The sequence below is a fragment of the Tachypleus tridentatus genome, chromosome 13, assembly GCF_004210375.1.
Source record: "Tachypleus tridentatus isolate NWPU-2018 chromosome 13, ASM421037v1, whole genome shotgun sequence".
Lineage (NCBI taxonomy): Eukaryota > Metazoa > Arthropoda > Merostomata > Xiphosura > Limulidae > Tachypleus > Tachypleus tridentatus.
Window position 1 is genome coordinate 249,423,008 of NC_134837.1, and position 22,906 is coordinate 249,445,913.

Consider the following 22,906-nt stretch of genomic DNA (forward strand, 5'->3'; position numbering starts at 1 on the left):
CGTGGGATGTGTAGTACTCTACTCGCCATCTATAGCCTCAAATATTTTAAGTATCGGATTTAAGTTTTGTATAATAACAGAAACAACAATTAAATATTTTAAGATTTCGATGGTTTATGCGTTACAGTTTTATTACACGTTTAGTATTTCGTGATCTTTCCTGTAGAATAGATAACAAACCAACATCTGCTTCTAAAGATAAGTAAAGCTTTTATTAACAGCCTATTTGTTTATTTCAAATTAAAACTTAAATCACTCATCTTTGTTCGAATAAAATAGCCCCAGCCAGTTAATATTAAAACAGTGTTGTTGTGTCTTGGTGGTTGCAATCGATAGTTTGTTTTGAAGGTTATCTGTTAACATGATATATTTCCAGAAGTTATCTTTACATGATATATTTCCAGAAGTTATATTTACATGATATCTTCCGAAGCTGATAATCCTTTATTCAAATACTAACATTATTTTTAAGCTTGTTTTACTTTTTCGTCTTGATTGCATAATCTTCGATTGTACCACACAGTGAATTTTCTGAGATTATTGTTTTAACCTTTATAGGACTTACACAACATCTCTAACACTGACCTTGCCAGGCCTCCGGTAACTGTTCGCCTCATCGTTCCGACTAGTCAATGTGGCTCAATTATCGGCAAAAATGGATCGAAGATAAAAGAAATTATAGAAGTGGGTTTTGTTAATTAGCTTCTAAACTTCAGTTAACAATGAAGTGTTTTGTTCATTTTAGTTTCTTTGTTTTTACGTGTGTGTAATGTTCGGAAAACGGGTTTAACCTCGTATGCGTTAACTTTTCATATTCTCTCTCACTATAAATAAGAAGATATTTATAGTATATGTATAATGAAAACATAATATGCCCTTTAGTAGCTTATCGGCAGTTTATTTAATTACTGTGGTCTAAAGCTTTAAACGTATAGAATCTATATAATTTAGGCTTGCTGGTAGATACTACAGATTATATTGATATTTGTTTCTGTAATAATGTACTTATTAACACGAAACATAACATGTATCGAAATGCCTTCAATTATGTTTAGCTGCTAAAGAACATGTATCGAAATGCCTTCAATTATGTTTAGCTACTAAAGAACATGTATCGTAATGCCTTCAATTATGTTTAGCTAGTAAAGGAACAAGAAAACAGTTTTTTATTCATATACACCCACATTTTAAAAGTTGATGGTATGTGTAATTCTATATAACTGACAAACTACAAAGTGAAAAGGAATTAATATTAATTACTAACGTGTCCGGCATGGCCAGGTGATTAATCCAAGGTTTGAATCCCCGTCACACCAAACAGGCTCGCCCTTTGAGCCGTTAAGATGTTATAATGTTACGGCAAATTTCACTATTCGTTAGTAAACAAGTAGTCCAAGAGTTGGCGGTTGGTGGTGATGACTAGCTACCTTCCCTCTTCTCTTTCTCTACTAAATTAGGGACGGCTAGTGCAGATAGTCCCCGTGTAGCTTTGCCCGAAATTAAAAAAAAAACAACAATTGCTGAGGTTTTATAGATTGATTAAATGAGTAACTTCTTATTCAAGTGGTGCTGATTCACAAGTTGAAAAAAAAATAAGTGAAGTTTTATGTGAAAACGTTAAAATAAAAAGGAAAGGAAATTCATGGATGTCCTACTTAGTTTGTCCAAAACTGACGATAAAGGAACTGTTAAAGCGAAGGATCCGACGAAAGTATAGCAGTTAATAATTTAACAGCAATAGAATCATGCTTTAATACCGGTTTATGATCCAAGAAATGAACAATTAGCAACGTATGTTTTAACAGTTTCTCGTTTCAAGTTGCTACGTTACAAACTAATAATTTAACAGTGTAATAGTCATGATTCAATACCAGTTTAGGACACAAGAAATAAACAGTTCATAAAGTACATATTAATAAGTTACTACATCATTTTAAAAAATGTCATTCATTTACTAACAACGAAGTTAACGAGTTATTTTGTTTGATATGATCTACAACACTCCGGGTTAAAACCTGGTGAGATTACTTCATACATTAACATGGGTTTATCAACCATAACAATACCAGGTTATTAATTCTTCTTGTAGATGATTTAAGTGAACAATAATTTGCAACCGTCTGCTTACGTTACTTCATTTTGTATTGTACAAAATAGGTAAACATTGTTTAACTTACACATTTGTGGTAACACAACTGTATTAAATATTTAAGTGAACTAACTACAAGTTATAATATTGTAATTCGATGTAATGAAATAACCATTATATAATACTTAGTCAATAATTTTAAAATAACAGCTACTGTTACCTTTAAACCACCGCATAATTTGGTCGTTTGATTAGTTTTGTTTTTTGTTTAGTTATAAAGTAATATTAGTATACTTTATTTGTGCGCTAGTACCGCGGTATGTCTCCGGATTTACAACGCTAAAATCAGGGGTTCGATTCCCCTCGGTGGGCTGAGCAGGTAGCCCGATGTGGCTTTGCTATAAGACAAACACACACATAGTTTATTTGCAGGAATACATAAATAAAAACCCTCTTTAAAAACTGTTGAGATGAAATCACATACTTCAATATAAACCAGATTTGAGGTAATAAATACAGATTTGGTGAAATAACTATGTTCTATGTAAAAATATACACCTGGTGATTGTTATTTTAGGGTAAAACTACACAATAGGCTATCTAGGTTTTGTCCTTCTACGGGAATCGAGCCTTGGATTTTACCACTGACTAATTCACGAGGAACAAAATACATAGTGAACTCCAATGTAGTTGATGAAATTAATTACAATACTGATGATAGTTTTGTTTAAATCGTTCACATGACTCATATGTTATTCTGGACTTTATAGCCAAAAACAACTTGGACCCATAAGCCTAATAGTCTCTAAGTAGTTTAGAAAACAGTGTTTAACCGAACAATGAAGTATGGATTTCATCGATGGGAATTTAGTGTTAAAATATCATTTTTCGTGTCTCCTTGTATCATGTTTAAACCCAAGATCTTACGTAATCCCTGAAGCTCATTTTTTTCTGACTTATATGTAATTGAGAGAGCAGAACTTTGTCCGTTACACTCACTATCTTATCTCTGAAGACTTAACTCTAATGATGACACGTTTGTGGTAATGCCTTGACGTACTGTATCTCCTGCTCTGTGTAGTTCTTTTCTTAAGAACGTGCCAAATAACATCATCAACAAAAACTACTCCGATCTGTTCGTCACAACATCGTAAAGTCCAGAACTATAAATAGAAGACATACGATATGATTTACTAACATTCTTTCAAATCCGGCAATTTTTGTGCAGCATAATCTTTCCAACCTTAAGAGTTCGGCCAGGTGGTTGGGGCGCTCGAATCTTTCCTTCCATCTAGTCTTGCTGCTAAGTTAGGAACGACTGGCGCAGATAGCCCTCGTGACCTTTGCGAAATTTAAAACAAACAAACAAACAAAATACAACATTAGATCAAATTATTAATCATATAATAACCATTGAAGAAATTCTATAGCAACAACTGAAGTAATCCTATAATAACCATTGAAGAAATTCTATAGCAACAACTGAAGTAATCCAATAACAACCATTGAAGAAATTCTATAGCAACAACTGAAGTAATCCTATAATAACCATTGAAGAAATTCTATAGCAACAACTGAAGTAATCCAATAACAACCATTGAAGAAATTCTATAGCAACAACTGAAGTAATCCCATAACAACCATTGAAGAAATTCTATAATAAAACTGAAGTAATCTAATAACAACCATTGAAGAAATTCTATAGCAACAACTGAAGTAATCCCATAACAACCATTGAAGAAATTTCATAACAATGACTGTAGTAATTCGATAACAACGACTGAAGTAATTCTATAACAATAACTGAAGAAAGATCAAGGCAACTATATAACTAATTTCGTAACAATGAATGGTGTAATTTACTACCACTAATTTATCTTTAGGTGAGAATAGCTAACTAGCCGGTAGGTGTTACTGACGACATATATGAGTATATAATATTTTTTAAACAGAGATATTACCAGTCTGCACAAATGAACATTTACGTGCATTTATTTTAATTATTCTGGCCATTAGAGTCTTACGTATAATCTTCAGTTCAAACAATTCTGTATCATATAAAATCGTTCATGTATCCATCCAAGAGCCAAAGACTTTTAGTCAGTTTAATTCTACATCCAATTTATTTAAAGCCAAATTACTATATAGTTCTCATGATGTAACTACATCACATCGTATCCACTCTTATCAAGCTGTCATTTAAACCGTAGCATCTTTATGGAAAAATTCAAATCTATCAGAACTGTTAATTCAGGTTTCAGCTTGTAAAACTTTAACACTCCGATTTAGGTCCTTCGTTTCCCAGGAAATACTCTGTACCTAACTAATCCCAGAGAAGTCTTGACGTCACTTTCTTTTTGGGTGTTAGGTTACTATGACAGCTTTAGCTTTTACTTAAAAATCAAATTCCTATAAGTTGTGAGTTACGATACATAAAGTCCCCTTGTAGAATGTATAAATTTGGTTTACAATAAGTTACTACCATTACAATACCGTTGCTGTCATCTACTGATTAGCATTATTATATATTTCTAGGAACCAGAAGTGTCCAAACGTATAAAGGTATAAACGTATAAGTGATGTCACGTATATCTAGAATTTTTTTTTTCATGATCATCTCATATAATATGTAGTTTATATTCTATATTGAATATCATATCAACGTTTAAAATTACCTTTTTCATAATAATAAAGAGTTATAGAGCATTTACAAACCTTTATAATTATTTTAAAACTTTTAGAAATATTTCAGTTCAGCCGAATTTTTACAGTTAAACACAATTATAAAACAGTCATTTGGCTTGTTAGATATTTCAAGTGTTTTTTCTTCTCCCTTTGTGATCAAAATAATTCAAAGAAAAACAACAAATGTAAATAACTTGAGAAATATACAGTTTGTTGGACAGAAAGACTCTTAAGACAATGAAACGTATATAAAACGACTACAATAACATGGTGATATGTAAAAGGCTACTACAACATAACGAACTGAGTGTATCAAATATAACCACCAGTTTTAACTAGTCCTTCTACTATTATGTGAAGAACTGAGTTGATCAAATATAACCACCAGTTTTAACTAGTCCTTCTACTATTATGTGAAGAACTGAGTTGATCAAATATAACCACCAGTTTTAACTAGTTCTTCTACTATTATGTGAAGAACTGAGTTGATCAAATATAATCACCAGTTTAAACTAGTCCTTTTACTACTGTGTGAAGAATTGAGTTGACCAAGTATAACCACCAGTTTTCACTTGTTCTTCTACTACTGTGTGAAGAATTGAGTTGATCAAATATAACCACCAGTTTTAACTAGTCCTACTACTGTGTGAAGAATTGAGTTGATCAAATATAACCACCAGTTTTAACTAGTCCTACTACTGTGTGAAGAATTGAGTTGATCAAATATAACCACCAGTTTTAACTAGTCCTACTACTGTGTGAAGAATTGAGTTGATCAAATATAACCACCAGTTTTAACTAGTCCTACTACTGTGTGAAGAATTGAGTTGATCAAATATAACCACTAGTTTTAACTAGTCCTTCTACTAGTGTCTTAAGAATTGAATTGATCAAATATAACCACCAGTTTTAACTAGTCCTTCTACTATTATGTGAAGAACTGAGTTGATCAAATATAACCACCAGTTTTAACTAGTCCTTCTACGATTATGTGAAGAACTGAGTGTATCAAATATAACCACCAGTTTTAACTAGTCCTTCTACTATTATGTGAAGAACTGAGTTGATCAAATATAACCACCAGTTTCAACTAGTCCTACTATTATGTGAAGAACTGAGTTGATCAAATATAACCACCAGTTTTAACTAGTCCTTCTACGATTATGTGAAGAACTGAGTTAATCAAATATAATCACCAGTTTAACAAATTTTTCTACTATTGTGTTAAGGATTGAGTTGATCAAATATAACCACCAGTTTTAACTAGTCCTTTTACTACTATGTGAAGAACTGAGTCGATCGAATATAGCCACCAATTTTAACTAGTCCTTGTACTACTGTGTTAAGAATTGAGTTGATCAAATATAACCACCAGTTTAACTAGTCTTTCTACGTGAAGAACTGAGTTGATCAAATATAACCACTAATCTTAACTAGTCCTTCTTCTACCATTCGAAAACTGAGTTGATTAGATATAACCACCAGTTTAACTTGTCCGTCTACAACTTGGAGAACCGAGTTTGTCGTATATAACCGTCTAATCAAAAACTCAAGACATTATTGGTTTTGTCCAGTGTGCGTATAAAATTCTAACCGTTTAATCTAAACACAGTCAGATTGATTAAATGTAACAAAAAGAACGATAATTGATTACTACTACATGTATTGATATAAATTCACATTCATCCATCAGGTTACGGGAGCGTCCATACAAGTGGCCAGCGAAATGCTACCTAATTCGACAGAAAGAGTAGTTATAGTTTCTGGCACTGCTGGAGCAGTCACAAAGTGTATTTATCAGATCTGTTGCGTCTTGGTGGAGGTGAGAATTCAGTCAGCTGAGAATGATTTTTCTCTTTTACTATAAATTGTAAAATTTTGTTAATAAAAAAGAAACAATTGATTAATTTGTATTTATAAATATTATAAAGACTCATTGGTTAGAATCTTATATACAGGTCATTTAAAACAGTTTATACGATGTAAACATGATTTGTAGATTCCGTGTATTTTCCTAAATATAAGATACTTATAAGCGCGTGATAAGCAAGAGTGTCAGTTCTTCTGGTAATACAGGACGAAGAATGTGATTAAAAAAAACCACTGACAACACTAAATACATGACGTTCAACGTGCCAGACATGAAAATATAATAGTTTTGTATGTTTGTTTGAAATTAAGTCCAAAACTACACAGTATGTTATCTGTGCCCTAGCACGGGTATTGAAACACAGTTTCTAGCAAAGATAAAGGGACTCGTACTACACAGTTATATAATAAAATATTTTAATTTCCTTTTGACCGATTTTCATAGTAAACAGCTTGAGTATTTTGATTCGGTCAAAATATGAATTTTGTTATTTGAAATGTTAAGGGACAAAAGTTAAAATACTGTAAAGATAAACTAGGACATATATTTAAAGTATTTGTGCTTTATATTTCTATTGTTTCTTCAAAAGAATCTACAGATAATCTTTATGAAATAATGCTTTTGTTAATTAGGGTTTAAAAGAATCTACAGGTAATCTTTATGAAGTAATGATATTGTTAATTAGGATCTAAAAATTTACAAATAATCTTTATGAAGTAATGCTCTTGTTAATTAGGATTTAAAAGTATACAGATTATCTTTATGAAGTAATGCTCTTGTTAATTAGGATTTAAAAGTATACAGATTATCTTAATGAGGTAATGCTCTTGTTAATAGGGTTTAAAAGAATATACAGATAATCTTTATGAGGTAAGAAGATTTATTAAAAAGTTACCGAGTTTTTAATTAACTTTTTAGGAACTGAATTCACAAAAGTTAGTAACTAACTCTGTATTTCATGCGACTCTTTTTCATGTTAAACATGCATTAATAATGTTGTAGGACACTATAATAGTTCCCTGGTGGGTCAGCGTATGTGTCAGGACTTATGTTGCTAAATTCGTGATGACGAGAAACCCACTTGGAGTAAAAATGTATTCTAAAGACAGCTGTTATGGGTATTAATAGAATACATTGTTGCTAAGTTGCGGGTTCAATTTCACGCGTTGTACAGAGCGCAGATCGCCCATTGTGTAGGTTTGCGCTGAAAACAACAAACAGTTTGTAACGTTAGACTGATTCAATGTTGATTTACGTGAAACTTTTTATCACGAGAAAATGTTTGTTGTGCTACTTTACTTTAATGTAAAGCGCGCGCTAGTCTCACCCAACATAATAACTGGCAGCTTTATATTGTGAAAAAAACAACAACACCATATGCAGTGTTGACAAATTAACAACACTTGCTCCAGTACGGACTACAATTATTGACTTATTCTAGTTCAATAGTGGTATAACTTTAGTGCCATGTACTTATATTAATCTAAGCTTAGTGCCATATATTGATACGAACCCATCTAAGTTTAGCACTACGTACTGATATGAACCTATTTAGGTTTGGTATAGTGCACTAATATGAACCCATCTAAGTTTAGTGGAATATATAAATATTAAAGTATCTAAGTTTAGTATTGCGTATCAATAAGAACCTATATAGGTTTATTATTGTGTATTAATATGAGCCTATCTTAGTTTAGTGGTATATAATAATATTAAACTACCTTAGTTTAGTACAACTTATTGATACGAACCCATCTAAGTTCAATGCTATGTGCTGATGTGAACGTATTATTATCACTGTCTTTGGAAAGCGTGATTCTATTTAGTTAATGTTATTATTACAGTCTCCTATGAATGGAACAACAATACCCTACCGTCCCAAGCCAACAACACCATCAGTCATACCCTCTGGTGGTCAAGCCTATGTCATTCAAGGGCGGTATGCTATACCACATCCTGATGTTAGTGTAATGCTGTGAGATAGCTCTATTTTACTTAGTTGGTCCTTTTATATTATGTTTGTGTATGCATGTGTAAAAAGTAACATTCTGAAGTGCTTCTTTCAATTCATAAAACTGTGGATCACTTTTAAATTACTTAATTTTTGACCAAGTAATAAAAGAAAGTGTTTCATAGTGCAGACTTTTAAGCGTCATGTTTAATTCGGTTCTTCTTATCCACTACCTTGCTAGCCTAAAAGTTTATCTAGTTTTAACAGTCTATAAGAATATGGCATTATTGTTAACTTAAAAATGTAAATTTAAGGTATAGAGAGAAAAGCTGGGCATCTATTTAAACATGGTTAACATGAATATTTTCCTAACATTTACATCCTATAATCCTGTAACACTACATCTAAACCTTGTTACGTAAAAAACCTCTTGGATGCACCAGTGCCTGAATTGTGAATTTTAGAATAAAAACAAACAAACATCTTTTTTAGACCCATCTTTAACATGTTAAAATTGTGAAAAACATCCTTTTTGTGCCTCTTTAAGTCTTTAAGCCTTAATCTTATGGATTTTTAGCTTGTATATTAATACTTAGATCCATTACCACCTTCCTTCTTCCCAGGAAAAATGGCAACCGCAACATTTAACTGATCTTCTGGTTTATGAACGTTAAAAAAGTGGCTTGTGTATTACGTAATAAATATAACTGGCATTCTTTATTGACACCACATTGTGCAGGATAAAGTAAAATCAAATTACTTCTGCACAGTGACGCCCTTTGGTGGGAAATATTGGAACTAAAAATACAGCTGGAACTTCAAGATATTAACGCGAGTTTTGCACTCTATATTTATTTTCCCTGAGAATGAAATTGTAACAGTATATGTGCATAATTAAAATGCAGACTTTAACGTACTAAATCTTTCTCTCTCTCTCTACCAGTTTGAACGTTAGAAAATAAATGAAATGAAATATTTTATCTAGACGTAGACGTCACATTTATCATAAAATGTTCAGACTTTGAGACAGTATCTATTCCTTTAAAGAGAAGTTAACAACGTGTTTTCTGTTTTTCATTAAAGCCAATAATAAAACGCATTTTAAAATCCAGACTAACTCTGGTTACAGCTTTTGTCTTCATTTTAATGACTTAGTTCTATTATTTTTCACCAGTCACCTACGTAATTTATAACTACTTTAAAAATTGTTCTTCTTTAACTGCAGATAATAAAGCTCCATCATTTAGCTGCTGTGCAAAATGCGCCAATGTTGTCTTGTCATACACTTGGACCTCAGTCTACTCAAGGTAAGCCCTCATCAAAATATACATCTATCTTACATATGAATTCGTCATTACTATAACCACTTACAGTTAAACGTCCTATGAATTTGTGTGTGCTCTGTTTCGACTAACCTCCATCACACCGAACACGATCGCTCTTTCAGTAGTGGGGGCGGTATATTGTGACGGTCAATCCCGGTATTCGTTGGTAAAAAGGTAGCCCAAGAGTTGGCGGTGGGTGGTGATGACTAGTTGCCTTCCCTCTAGCCTTACACTGCTAAATTAGAGACGGCTAGCGTAGATAGTCCTCATGTAACTTTGCGCGAAATTCAAGACAAACAAACTGTTTCGACCATAGGACTTATTAGGCCTAATGATTTGAGATTTTACTCACAAAAAAAACCAAAAAAACTCTTGAATGAAATCAGAAAACTATAATTTTAAGCTAGCTATCTTTTATGCTACACATATTATTGATTGTGTAAGAACAATATCAATCAATAATGATAAATGTAGTACGAATCCGTTCGTTTGCTGTTAAACATAAAGATACACAATGGGAGATTTTGTTGTGCTTACCATTGTATGAAAACCAGATTTTTTACTGTCATAAATCCAGAGATTTACTTCTGAGCTTCTAGAGAGTGTTCTTTTCACTCTTTAAGAAACGTTTATATAAATAAATATTTAATCTTATTGTGAATATTTTTACCAATATTTTTTATTAAATAACAAAAAAAACACAACATAATACAAATATTTTATTGGATGAAAATAATTTATTTTGTAGCGACGTCAGAGCATTATTTAGAAACAGTAACTTCCATTGAAACTAATCTTTAATTTCAATTGCTATTGTAATTCAATAACATAAAATAATTGTAATTATTCAGATTTTGGAGAAGATACCAATACGATCACTATAGTGGAACCGAGAGCAGCTACAAACTGAAGCTGAAAGAATTGTTTTTAAGCTAATTGTAGCATAGAAAACAAGTGGAAAAATGTTTTTAGCACATAAATTAAATGTATAATAATATACCGCTTTATTAAAATTAAAACGTTTTAAAAATTATATAACTCTTTAGGATAGATATACAAGTAACTTTGAATAATATATATTTCGTTTAACGAAGGATTTTGTACTTATGAGAAACAAAAAACGTTTTCGCTTAAAGGTATATGCTTACAACCAATGATTCAGATGGTTTTGCTTCAATAAATAAGCCGAAATATGGTAATTTATATGAGTTCGGTTAATGAAATATGTCTGCAACAAGTGTTGTTTGAATTTCGCGCAAAGCTACACGAGGGCTATCTGTGCTAGCCGTCCCTAATTTTGCAGTATAAGACTAGAGGGAAGGCAGCTAGTCATCACCACCCACCGCCAACTTTTGGGCTACTCTTTTACCAACGAATAGTGGGATTGACAGTCACATTATAACGCCCCCAAGGTTGAAAGGGCGAGCATGTTTGGCGCGACGGGGATGCGAACCCGAGACCCTCAGATTACGAGTCGCAAGTCTTAACCCACCTGGCCATGCCAGGCCTCTACAACAAGTGATTCATACGGTTTTGGTCAATGGTAAATGTCCACGTAGTGATTTGCAAATAACCATAAACACCAGAAACATCCAAGTATAAACCGTTAAATGGATATTTTAAAACTAGTAACAACATTATAGTTTTGTACAAGTAAAAGATAATGAATATAACTGTCATTGTTTAACAGAATCAATGAATGATGAAACCAAAAGTAAGCAGTTTTTTCAGCTGAGATAAAATGTTTAATGTCAAACTAAAAGTCATAATATTTAAAATACAAGAAGTTATATAAACACGAAGCAGAAGAAGTTTAGTTTATATAGACCGTAAACTAAATTACGAATGTGCGTTCTTTTGTGTCTATAAAATACAAACTTTGATTCTAATTTCTAAATTTAATAAGCTACATATCCGATAATCTTGTAACTTTACGATACAATAGGTTCTTAAAAAGCTGATTTATGATTTATAGAATACGCTAGAGATATTGAGTCGAGCGTTGTTTTGTTTTCTTCAATACAGCTGTAAACAAAAAACTGGAGCTTTATGTTGACACTGGAATGTTTGCGTCACCAAATCTGGCACTTCTTTCCATGCGTAATACTTTGCGGCGTAACACATCTGTTACCTCCAGCACAGCGACACCTGAAACTACTACAGAAATGAATATTCCAAACGATTTGATTGGCTGTGTGATAGGGAAAGGCGGAGCGAAAATCAGTGAAATTAGGTGAGATGCATGTTGTTGTTTTTTTAAATATTTATGTTAAAATTAAACCGAGCTCAAAATTTGGATTATCTTGTTGGTAACATGGAAAACACTTGGCTGATAAACAACAAAATATATTTTCTGATGAAAAGCCAGTATATGCAGACAAAAAGAAATCGAGTTACACAGTGGCACGAGGCAAACAAAATAAATTAACATTTTTCCCATCTGATTGACAGCATGTTTCCTTCTTTGCTTATTTTATTATTATTTAAATAACCAAAAGACAAAAATACTCGTCCTTTCAGCATTGGGGGCATTATAACGTTAGAGCCAATCTCACTATTCCTTGGTTTAAAAAAATAGCTCAAGAGTTGGCGGTGGGTGGTGATGGCTAGCTGCCTTCCCTTTAGTCTTACACTGCTAAACTGGGAACAGCTAGAGCAGATAGCCCTCGTGTAGCTTTGCGCGAAATTACAAAACAAACAACTGTTTATAAAAGCAGCAACAGCATTCAGATGAGCACTTAACCATTAAATAGCATTACCATCTTCTGATAATCTGATCCACACTTAATCTAAATGACATCACCATCTTATCCTACCCTGATTCATATTAAGCCGAAATAGCATGATTAACATCAACATCCTTTCGTATCCTGATCCTCTCTTAACCTAAATAGCATCACCACACAATCTTATCCTGATTCGTACTAATCCTAGATAGCATCACCACACAATCTTAACCTGATTCGTACTAAACCTAGATAGCATCACCACACAATCTTATCCTGATTTGTACTAAACCTAGATAGCATCACCACACAATCTTATCCTGATTTGTACTAAACCTAGATAGCAACACCACACAATCTTAACCTGATTCGTACTAATCCTAGATAGCATCACCACACAATCTTATCCTGATTCGTACTAAACCTAAATAGCATCACCACACAATCTTAACCTGATTCGTACTAATCCTAGATAGCATCACCATACAATCTTATCCTGATTCGTACTAAACCTAGATAGCATCACCACACAATCTTATCCTGATTCGTATTAAACCTAGATAGCATCACCACACAATCTTATCCTGATTCGTACTAAACCTAGATAGCATCACCACACAATCTTAACCTGATTCGTACTAAACCTAGATAGCATCACCAACTTTTCTTATCCTGATTCGTACTAAACCTAGATAGCATCACCAACTTTTCTTATCCTGATTCGTACTAAACCTAGATAGCATCACCACACAATCTTATCCTGATTCGTACTAAACCTAGATAGCATCACCAACTTTTCTTATCCTGATTCGTACTAAACCTAGATAGCATCACCACACAATCTTAACCTGATTCGTACTAAACCTAGATAGCATCACCAACTTTTCTTATCCTGATTCGTACTAAACCTAGATAGCATCACCAACTTTTCTTATCCTGATTCGTACTAAACCTAGATAGCATCACCAACTTTTCTTATCCTGATTCGTACTAAACCTAGATAGCATCACCACACAATCTTATCCTGATTCGTACTAAACCTAGATAGCATCACCAACTTTTCTTATCCTGATTCGTACTAAACCTAGATAGCATCACCAACTTTTCTTATCCTGATTCGTACTAAACCTAGATAGCATCACCAACTTTTCTTATCCTGATTCGTACTAAACCTAGATAGCATCACCACACAATCTTATCCTGATTCGTACTAAACCTAGATAGCATCACCAACTTTTCTTATCCTGATTCGTACTAAACCTAGATAGCATCACCAACTTTTCTTATCCTGATTCGTACTAAACCTAGATAGCATCACCACACAATCTTATCCTGATTCGTACTAAACCTAGATAGCATCACCACACAATCTTAACCTGATTTGTACTAAACCTAGATAGCATCACCACACAATCTTATCCTGATTTGTACTAAACCTAGATAGCAACACCACACAATCTTAACCTGATTCGTACTAAACCTAGATAGCATCACCAACTTTTCTTATCCTGATTCGTACTAAACCTAGATAGCATCACCACACAATCTTATCCTGATTCGTACTAAACCTAGATAGCATCACCACACAATCTTATCCTGATTTGTACTAAACCTAGATAGCATCACCACACAATCTTATCCTGATTTGTACTAAACCTAGATAGCAACACCACACAATCTTAACCTGATTCGTACTAATCCTAGATAGCATCACCACACAATCTTATCCTGATTCGTACTAAACCTAAATAGCATCACCACACAATCTTAACCTGATTCGTACTAATCCTAGATAGCATCACCATACAATCTTATCCTGATTCGTACTAAACCTAGATAGCATCACCACACAATCTTATCCTGATTCGTATTAAACCTAGATAGCATCACCACACAATCTTATCCTGATTCGTACTAAACCTAGATAGCATCACCACACAATCTTAACCTGATTCGTACTAAACCTAGATAGCATCACCAACTTTTCTTATCCTGATTCGTACTAAACCTAGATAGCATCACCAACTTTTCTTATCCTGATTCGTACTAAACCTAGATAGCATCATCACACAATCTTATCCTGATTCGTACTAAACCTAGATAGCATCACCAACTTTTCTTATCCTGATTCGTACTAAACCTAGATAGCATCACCACACAATCTTAACCTGATTCGTACTAAACCTAGATAGCATCACCAACTTTTCTTATCCTGATTCGTACTAAACCTAGATAGCATCACCAACTTTTCTTATCCTGATTCGTACTAAACCTAGATAGCATCACCAACTTTTCTTATCCTGATTCGTACTAAACCTAGATAGCATCACCACACAATCTTATCCTGATTTGTACTAAACCTAGATAGCATCACCAACTTTTCTTATCCTGATTCGTACTAAACCTAGATAGCATCACCAACTTTTCTTATCCTGATTCGTACTAAACCTAGATAGCATCACCACACAATCTTATCCTGATTTGTACTAAACCTAGATAGCATCACCAACTTTTCTTATCCTGATTCGTACTAAACCTAGATAGCATCACCAACTTTTCTTATCCTGATTCGTACTAAACCTAGATAGCATCACCACACAATCTTATCCTGATTCGTACTAAACCTAGATAGCATCACCACACAATCTTAACCTGATTCGTACTAAACCTAGATAGCATCACCAACTTTTCTTATCCTGATTCGTACTAAACCTAGATAGCATCACCAACTTTTCTTATCCTGACTCTTAACCTAAGTAGTACTGCTTCCTCTCTTGTCCTGGCATGATTTAAGCTAAAATAACTTTAATTTTAAGCTATTTCACCGTGAAAACTTTTTATTGTTTCATTAATTGAGACGCACGAGTTGGAGGTTATTGCGTCATTATTAATTTTATTTCTTAAGATAGGTAGTTATACTTCTCTTTGGTGCTTTCTATCTGAGATGAATCTTAAATATTAAAATCGTAAAGACGTTGGTCGTTTGTTGACTAGAGATTTCCAAAATCCACCTCATGAATGATATATATATATTATTTACCTATAATTAGCACTAAATACTCTCTGGTTTTGAAGTTTTATGATAATTTTGTAAATAGAATCAAGCTTCCATCTTATAATCAACTGTAATTACATCCTACAACTTTTAGTATTAACCAAAATTTAGCATTATTTGTATATTTTATGTTGATATCTTGCATAATACATTAAGTAACGGTTTAAAAGTAACTGTTACATCAGAGGTTGAAGCGAAACACCAAATTCGTATATATTTTATTCTACTGTCAAAAATAAGTGTTGGATGTAAAATAAACTTTGATTTACGTGTTACACATGATTGTTATTATTATATTTTATTATAGGAATATCATAACTGTCCTTTGCAATATTAGATCCGTGAAAGTAACAGGGGAATACTGTTTACAGGTTTCAACTGTGTAATTAATTAACCAAGTAAAGAATGTATTGATCTTCACATTTTCCATAATTCTGACAATGGTTTTGTTGTGAAAGAGAACGTTACTGCCATCTATGTATCTTTTTTAATTTCATGTTTTTGTTATTTTTCCAGTATTTCAATTTTGATTTACGTTAGTTCTAAGATAACTTCCCTAAATGTAAAACTTTCGAAGAGAGTATTATTACTATATTTTGAACCTTTAACATAGTTCTATTACTTCAGATTTCACTTTATGATAGCATTTAATATTTCGAGATCGGAATGAACAGTACAATATTTCGTACATTTTAAATTCGAGTAGGATAAGAAAGTCTTCTGGTATTTACTGATGTTCCACACAGAGTTTGTCCGACTGAACGTACAAAAAATTATCTTATTTTCATAATGTTCACCTCTAATATTATTTAAATAACTTACAGTTTATCGCACGTTAGAATTACAGCAAACAGCTGCTAACTTTTTATCTTAGACAGAGAAAATGCATTACTTCCAATGAAGCAGTTTCTAAGTCATGAGACTAATTATCACATTTCTACATGAAAATGAAATATTAGTCAAGCTAGATGTTTGAGACAGAATCTCTGCAAAACATTCACAATCTTTAATGAGCTGTTTGTCGCACACAACCTTCAACGTGTCTTGTGTGTGTATTACAATGCATGTAAATAATTAACAGACAACTTTCTGGAGCTACAATCAAGATCTCTACCGCAGAAGAAAGTGCCAAATACAGAACAGTGTTAATATTAGGAACACCTGAATGTATTAGTGTAGCACAACACCTGATCAACGCAAGGTAAGGTAAATTAATAGTAAACAAACATTGCTAGTTGCCATTAGCCGTAAGAGAAAGTGTAGTTTGTGCAATCCCAATAGATTGATTAGTGACATTGACGAAAATACAGTGACGTAATTTTTGTTTCATACAGTTGCATAAAATGGATAAAGAATTACAACAGTAAGAACTGTTTTGACGTAATCTACTTGCAGACGGTCACTCTTTGAAAAATATGATTGTTGTTTTAACTCATACGTAAAAAATGGAATGTGATGTATATTTTAATTGTACTCTACGGTTTGTTCTACTTAAAAATGTATTTTTTCACTGTTAAGTTTATTAGTAAGAAAACACAATTCTTCTAGCACGTGTTCCAGGGATTACAGGCACCAAGATTAGCTATTGAATTTCCATTTTCGTTTTCAATATCACAAAACACACACAAAGTTCAAACCTCAATTACAAACGGATCTTCCGTGTCGCTGTGGTTGGAACACACCTGAACTATCTGTCGTATGGAGCGATGTCATATAGCGATAGTTGTGACCACACAAAGGACATTGTCTCAAATTGGTATGAATCAACTTTTATCAATAATTTATTATGCCATGTTCACACTTCATGCACGCGCCTTAGGTAGTGTGAAAATAACAACACAGCGTTATCACCAACAGTCGTCTTTTACTGGTAAAGCACTATATACGTTTATTTGTACCAACAAAGAACACAACGTCATCACCAACAGTCGTATGTTTTGGTAAACCAGCATATATTTATCTGTATCAACATGAAAAATAATCTCACCAACAAGAATTTTCTGGATTACACTAAATATTCCGATGTTTGATCATCACCTATAGACTTAACTCTCTAAAACAAATTTATATTTAATTAAAGGCCAGAACTCTTAGAAATATAAACATTCACAGTATCTGTAGTTACTTAATAGTACTGATAATATTACAAAACAAAAGACAAATCGAATAAATATGTGTTAACTTATATGAGAGACACCTACTGAAACTTATCTCGTGGAAACAAAATGCGGCGCTTTACACACAGTATACACTTTAATATGTACAATTCTATACATTACTTTACTTAAGTAATTACTGCTGTCTAGTAATTAGTTTAAACAAACTTTAAAGACCGATATCTTACTCGTTAATTATTATTAACCTCTGCTTACAAAATACTTTCATAGATTACAACTTGAAAGTGATCCAGTAATTAATATGGCCAATCTGAAACCAAAACTAAAATTAATAATGTTATTTAATACCTTTTAAAATTATTTATACTCTTCAAAAGCTAATAAGCAGTTTAAAGTTTGTTAAGCAAAAAAAACAAACAAATTCTTCTTGGGATAAAATATTGTTAACACTCGATTTTTATAATAAATAAACAGACTTAATTTCTCAATCCAAACCCTCAAGAGTGTATGATAAATATTGTTAATGGTGTGATGATACTTTTACGTTTATGACCTGAAGTACCTCGTTCTGTGAATAATGATACTTGAGGAAGGAAGCACAGATGTCCTATCTGATAAAGACGGATTAATGTTCCATTGCAACACGTATCGTGTTTCCCTCAAAATAAATCACTTCTGATAAACCTTTTGTTTCCAATTTTTCTATTCTTAATAATGTGTGTTTACTTAATTTATTACCAGGAATCATATGCTAAGCTAACAACATCAATTCATGATTATATTTTTTATATATAGACCTCAGTAGAGAACACTGTTTTATTTTCCGTCTCTTCTAAAGCGAACCTTCAAACATCTAACTCTTACTGTAATTTTATTTTAAACAATTTTGGATTTCCTTAAATCCATAAGACTGGTACGAACAATCTAAATTAAATGTGATGCCCAATAGGATAGCTTATTTCGCAGGAAACAAATGTATCCTTAGGAATAATTTTTTTTTTATTTCTGTATATTTATATAATTGTATATAATTATATGTTTATCTTTTCAAACTTCAGTTAACAGTTGGATTTCTTTCTTCCAGGATGACGTTTGACACTATCTAATATGTTATTCTGTTTCTTTCCCCAATTATATGTCTCTAGCATAGAAGCTCATAAGATTCTGGCCATGGACCCAAATTCAAACCATGTTATATCCCAAAACTATCTGGTTAAGCCGTCTCCACTGGCTCTAAGTCCTGCTGCTGTCTATACTCTGGACCCTAGAGCTCTCTTTGCCTATTTCAACAACTTCACATTTGAAGGTTTAAAGAACTCTGCTTTTAAAACACGTGTCGGCTTCTTTCATAAGGGAAGTAAGAAGTCAGAGAGCAGTAAATATTCTCCGTATTAGAAGAAGAGGTGCAGCCCGTGACACGTGTCACACGTTGTACGACAGACAGTGTTGATTGTGTCACGTTTGTCTTCTATTTCATAAGGGAAGTAAGAAGTCAGAGAGCAATAAATATTCTCCTTATCAGTAGAGGAGGTGTAGCCCATGCTACATGTCACACGTTGTACGACAGGCAATGTTGATTGTGTTACGTTTGTTTTCTAAGCCCAAGAATCTGATTGGTGGTGATGTAACTGACACTTCTTGTGCTGGAACAGATAAGCAAGAGCTATTCGTGTAGACAGAAACCTACGTGACACTCACACTGTACTAGAGGATATAGCAATACATTTTTACAGGTTTAGATTGAATGAACTGTAATAATAAGAAATTAGACATACTAATGCTAAGTTACATACATCAGTCTATATAGTTTACTGAGATGTTTCTGTTTTTATGTTTTTTATGGTTTCTTATTTTCAAGTCAACAGATTTACTGATGTTTTGTTTACTAATCTCGGTGCACACTGTCATCCAATAGTTCTGTAATGTTGTGTAAACTAGAAGTCCATAAAATAAACTCTGGTATCTACCAAGTTAGCATTACTTTACAAAGCAGTAAGTTTAGATTAAAAACAAACTCCACTAATCATCGAGTTAACATTAATTGTTTTATAAAACAGAAAGTGTAGAAACCAAATTCTAGTATCTATTAAGTTAGCAATGATTTATCAGAAATTAAGTGTAGAAAAAACTTTTATGTTCATTAAGTTAGCACTGTTTCATGAAATAAACTCCGGTATTTATAAAGTTAGCACTAATTGTGAAACAGTAAAAATAGAAAACAAACACTAGTATCCATTAAGTTAGCACTGTTTCATGAAATAAACTCCGGTATTTATAAAGTTAGCACTAATTGTGAAACAGTAAAAATAGAAAACAAACACTAGTATCCATCAAGTTAGCACTGTTTCATGAAACAGTAAGTGTAGAAGACAAACTCCGGTATCTATTAAGTTAGAATTAATTATTTTGTGAAGCAACAATTATGAGTAAGTACCTGTAGAGTGCAATCACTCAGTAAGTTTTTAACATTATATTATTCAATTAATCAATATGAAACATTAATATTCCATTTAATCCGTATTATTTTGACCTTTGTTTTTATTTATATCAATGGTTTACAGATGTTTACAGAGGTATGTAAAACTAAGACAAATTTTCAAACTCTTTGTTTTAATCATAACTTTTTGAGCTTCACAACATATCTAACAGTGTGCCTAACCTACACAGAATGTTGCGTAAATGGCAAACTAAAGAGTTCACAAAACTTAAAGAGAAAAATCTGAGTGTTGTGTTTTATGTGATAACATTTCTTTGTTATGAGCTACCTTAAACTGAAACTTTTCTTGTTACAGAGTTTAAATTCGGTACATTAACGTTGATTAGACTTGCTCATGAGTTTGGTAGTCAACCGACAACTTTATTTCCAAATACCCATGCCATCATATAACAGAGATTTAAAAAATATATACTTGTACAAAACGCGAAATAAAAATTGACCAAACCATAACCCTTCCATAATGAACTTAAATTAACACGTACAGTTTCAGGTGCTATAAAAATAATATCTTCTTTATCTTAAAAATGGTTCATACGGCTGTAGTCTCTTGGAATCCTTTTCGGTTATAATTTCGCGGCCCAGGTGGTTAAGGTACTCAACTCGTAATCTGAGGGTCTTGGGTTCGAATCCAAATCACATCATACATGCTCCCCCTTTTCAGCCGCGGGGCGTTATAATGGGACAGTCAGTCCCACTATTCGTTGGCACGTGTAAAAGAGTATCTCAAGAGTTGAAGGTAGGTGGTGATGACTGGCTGCCTTCCCTCTAGTCTTACACTGCTAAATTAAGAACGGCTATCGCAGATAGCCCTCGAGTAGCTTAGCGCAAAATTCAAACCAAACTGTTATGATTTATTTTACTAATCAAATCAAAACAGAATGCATTAGGTATTAAATACGTTGTGTCTCATTCTCCATATTATTATCTATAAATTATTTAATGGCATTGAACTAACTCTTTCGAACATTAGACCAGTTGTTAAATTTGCACTGACAGGTATTTTTCAGCTATGAAGTTTTAATAAATATCCACAATCACTTTATTTACCACGTGATTGGCCATTTGTTTAACGATCAATAGTCCGGCTTTATACTCACTTGATTTTGTTTATAGCACTCTAGCCATACAATTTTGTTTATGTTTGATAACCACGTGCCTTTGAACAAGATCAACAGCCTTTAACACATTAATAATTTTCGTAATTTGTTATTAGTATCCTAGATCAGGATTTAAATATTTTTTCGTGATATAATATCGATTGTGATGCAAGCCATTGTTATTTAGGTGCGTAAAAATCCGAGCTATAAACCAAGTGTTAAAATTGCTTGGTCTGATGAAAAACTTGTGTTTCAACGTATTTCAAGTGCTTACTGCTGAGAAATCTAAGTTTGTTCATCAAATGTCACCAGCTACCGAATAATGTTGTTATTAAAACGATTAACCTTTTATTTATCAAAACCAGGACTGTGATGAAATAGTTTTAGTTTCTGAATATTTTAAGGACCAGCTTATAATGTATATTTTCTTTCCATTCTTTCTTTGTTAAAATAACAGATATTTTGTTTATTTGGAGCAGTAATATTCACGATTTCCTTTTCTAAAATTTTACGAAACGACAAAAAATAATTAAGAACAATATTAAATTTTGAAAGATTTATTTATTTATTTCCCTCGTGTTTGGTCTGCCATTGGTGCCAGCGGTGAGCTTGAGGGCTTATAAAGCGAATCCTTGGGGTTCAATTCTCCTCCTGGTGGAGAAAGTGCAGATAGTTAAAACAAAATGCTCTATTAAGAACCATTTTATCACCTCTCAACATTGTTGTTTGACTATTAACACAACTGAAAATTCAAACATGTAAATTATTGCACCAGTGCGCTCTGGTGTAACTTTCACATTTTTCACGAAATAATGGTTACAATCTGTGATAAGAATGGATGCATATTTTTATTCCATGAGTTTAAAACTAGAAACATCAAAGATCTGGTTTTTTTAGAAACTTTATATAGGCTTGCATGTTGTTAAAAACAGAGCTGCTCAATAGACCATTTGAGTTATGTCCATCATGGGTATCAAAACCAGGACTTTAACATTATAACCTATAGACCGATTACTGATCAACCGGAAGTAAACTGCTGTTGTTCGTTGTGTTGTTGTTTTTTAGTACATAACTTCCCAAAGTCCTTTGTTTACTGTGAGGAATTGAATACCGCATTTGAACATGGGAAGTTTGTAAGCTTACCGATGACTTACGAGAGGTCCAAGTTTAAGAACTTGATGATCAAATTACGTTTGAAATATTTAGGAAAACAAATTATTTCAGTCTGTCATCTACAGGCCGGTGAATGTTAGTTTATTACTCATAAGCCTACACTAAACTGGTACCGGTGTATGTTAGTTTATCACTCATATATGTACACTAAACTAGTACCGGCGTGTGTTAGTTTATTACTCATAAGCATACACTTAACTGGTACCGGCGTGTGTTAGTTTATCATTCATAAGCCTACACTAAACTGGTACCGGCGTATGTTAGTTTATCACTCATATACGTACACTAAACTAGTACCGGCGTGTGTTAGTTTATCACTCA

The 22,906-nt window shown here is 32.9% G+C and overlaps 1 protein-coding gene across 7 annotated transcripts in view; it reads left to right on the plus strand.

Annotated features, from left to right (window-relative positions):
* The window catches only part of LOC143237610 (poly(rC)-binding protein 3-like), a 52,757-nt gene extending 32,973 nt beyond the window's left edge, over positions 1–19,784 (plus strand). For 6 of the 7 annotated variants that reach the window (XM_076477051.1, XM_076477055.1, XM_076477052.1 and 3 more), the window contains 7 exons: positions 559–684; positions 6,468–6,596; positions 8,489–8,605; positions 9,821–9,902; positions 11,946–12,153; positions 16,783–16,902; positions 18,964–19,784. In XM_076477051.1, coding sequence (XP_076333166.1) covers positions 559–684; positions 6,468–6,596; positions 8,489–8,605; positions 9,821–9,902; positions 11,946–12,153; positions 16,783–16,902; positions 18,964–19,213 — 1,032 coding nt within the window. In that variant the 3' untranslated portion in view covers positions 19,214–19,784. The remainder of the gene's footprint in view (positions 1–558; positions 685–6,467; positions 6,597–8,488; positions 8,606–9,820; positions 9,903–11,945; positions 12,154–16,782; positions 16,903–18,963) is intronic. The other variant, XM_076477058.1, reaches the window with a different exon arrangement.
* The last annotated feature ends 3,122 nt before the right edge of the window (positions 19,785–22,906 follow it).